The 2,747-nt window shown below is 41.4% G+C and overlaps 1 protein-coding gene across 1 annotated transcript in view; it reads right to left on the reverse strand.

The window, feature by feature from the left end:
• Window positions 1-1,129, reverse strand: part of LOC143862125 (Nucleotide-diphospho-sugar transferase family protein) — a 26,365-nt gene extending 25,236 nt beyond the window's left edge. The window contains exons 1-2 of the mRNA XM_077373118.1: window positions 668-1,129; window positions 250-581 (exon numbers count right to left, since the gene is read on the reverse strand). Of these exons, the coding sequence (XP_077229233.1) occupies window positions 250-581; window positions 668-706 (371 nt within the window). The 5' untranslated portion in view covers window positions 707-1,129. The remainder of the gene's footprint in view (window positions 1-249; window positions 582-667) is intronic.
• Window positions 1,130-2,747: the final 1,618 nt, after the last annotated feature.

The following is a 2,747-nucleotide window of genomic DNA, read 5'->3' on the forward strand; positions in this document are numbered from 1 at the left end:
ATAGTGATCTCTAAGTAACCAGTGAACTTCCATGTAAATTTGAAGAAAAGAATACAAATGTACCAATATTCAACGGGGTCTAAACACTTTTTTAATATTATACGGAATCCATGAATCAGAAAGTAAATAATTTCTAGATTGATGACTAAACAAAATTGCCAAAGAATACACCAACTTACCGAAGGTGACTAATTGCATACTCTACCAGATCGATTGAGATGAAAAAAAATACAGAGTTCAATCACTCACGTGAAATCAATGGCTGATTCGACTGAAACCCGCGAACCAAGGGAGGTGGCGAATGAAAAGATTGATGGGTGTTGCCCAAACAAAACAATGTTTACTTTCGGAGATAAAGCAAGCCAAGACCTAATTGCCAAGCTCTGCCTCGCACCGACTAAGCCCTCAAAAGGGCTGGGTGCAGAGAATATGGTTATGTTTGGATGCCCAGAAGATCGGAATCCTTTGTGGGTGAGATTGGGTTTCTTGATGTGCTCTCTCAGAGAAGGTAATCGTTGAGTGGAATAGAGTGAGAGAAGGATTAAGAGAAGCCCAGTTAGCCAAATAGACCATAAACTGACCTAGAGACAAACAAAACAAATCCATTTTTCTCTTTGTCAGAAAGGATGTAAAATAGAATGAAGAAATGAAGGGTAAGTAATCTGACCTTGGAGTAACCCATAGAAGAGAGAAGAGAAGTCTTCATTGTACCGATCGAAGGATTTTCAAGCTCTTGATATTCTTCAAGAAAAGGGATGAGAGAGTGAGTGGAACTTTAACGGAAGGTAGGACCGACTGACCGTTGTTTTCCAAAGTGGTACAGGGAGAGGAAAGGTGGATGTATGGAGCATGTGAGTTTTGGCGTCATGGAGGCGTCAGCTCGCTTTCGATCTCCCTCCCAACACTAAGCTTCCCCCACATTTTCCTCGCATTCATTTTGTTAAAAACACCAACGGCATAGTCCACTCTTTGGCTCTCGTTTGGACAACTAGAATAGAGAATCGAGAATCGGGAATCGGGAATCGGGAATCGGGAATCGGCATTCATATCTGATTATTATTTTGATTTTCATGTGGAATGGGAAAAAAATAGTCTTTTCCCATGAGCAATCTCTTCGTATTTTTTATGGCTTTTTGTTTTCTTAAAATGATACGGGGTAAAATCTAAACACTCCCCGGGATGGTGACCCGTGGCAAATGGTCTGGGAGATTCCGAGCTGGCTAATCAATTCCCCAACTAAATGGCAACCATAGCCGAGTGAATACCAGCACCTCTCAGGGACTATCGTTTCTACCACTGCCGTCACCTGCGACCGCTTGGAGTAGATCTTGTCAGTCACCCTCGCTTTGTCACTATCAATGGACATTACAGGCAGCATACTCCACACCACCATGGACTCACCTTATTTTGTTCCGACTCGATATCACCACCATCAATTATCACGGCACCAGGACGCTATTGTTAGAGTCTATGCACTAAAAAGCCAATAGAATGACATTTTCTAATCAATAAAGGTTTATTTCATGACATGAATGGGTCATTTTACTAAGTAATGTGTGTGATGTGCTTGTTTATTGACACATATTCGTCCTTAGGTAGCATAGTAGAAATGTCATACTCAAAGGATTCACAGATTCAAGGGAGCAAGGAGATATGACATCTCGGTTCTATGCAAGCCTTAATAGTTCCTAGTTGGAAAAGAGATTGGACATCTCTTTTTTGTATACAGCTAGCACCAGCCTTGCCTACATGCATGTGTCGTGAGGTGACGTATCTCGGTCATCTAGGTAGTGAACCCTAAGCAAGAAGAGTGGATGCGACGATTGGATCCCGCAACCGAATCGGATCAAATAAAGATCAACTTGTGGACAAGAAAGTATAAAGTTGTTCTTACAGTCAGGACCCTTCACATGTCCTTAGACCTGAGATATCTTCCTGGTCTGTCGGCCCGTTCTAGGGTCTTAGTCTATCTTATAGTAATTATATTTTAAAGTCGCATTCGCATAGAGCTACATCCTAGAGAAAACCCTCAAGACTAATAGTGATACTCAACAAGGGATTCTTCATCCTAAAATTTAGGGATTGACATCTACAATTTAGTCAGAGCGATAGGCCTATTAAATAGCCTGGCCAGACGGATTTGATAAAATATTTATCGGAAAGTTTTATGAAACATTAAAAAGTTTTCAAAGGATTTTGCAAATGCATTTGGAGGCCGAACACCGCTTGACCAAAATGGTATACCAAGAGTGGGCCAAGGGGGCAAATGGTGTCCACCCCACATATGACTCAACTCAGTAGGTGTAGTCAAGAAGAAAGGACTTGCATATACAAGATGTGATTAAGGATAAGATGATTTGACGGTCATCTTCAGGGTTACGTCTCGATGGAGGCCACTGACTTAATGCAAGTGTAGTCTAACTACAGAGCGAGATCGCAGTGGGGCCCACCATAGGGTTCTGTAGGATCGACCATCGGATCCTTGTGACGATCCCACTCATAACTCGAATGACCCAGTAACATCCAAAAGGATCAGGTTCCACATTTTATGTAATTGCACGAACGGATATGATTCATTAGATTAATGTGGATATATGTATATACATGTCTTTGTTAAGTAAGTAATAAGAGACACTAAGGCTCCGTTCACTTACGTTCTTGGGAAATCGAATCGCGGGAAAACACCTATTTTTTTCCCGAGAAAGCTAAAATAGTGATGTTCACCTACTTTCCTGAGAAATTAACAG

Source organism: Tasmannia lanceolata, unplaced genomic scaffold (genome assembly GCF_043159265.1).
Source record: "Tasmannia lanceolata isolate RefF3 unplaced genomic scaffold, GAP_Taslan_0.1 ptg000037l, whole genome shotgun sequence".
In the NCBI taxonomy this organism is placed as follows: domain Eukaryota; kingdom Viridiplantae; phylum Streptophyta; class Magnoliopsida; order Canellales; family Winteraceae; genus Tasmannia; species Tasmannia lanceolata.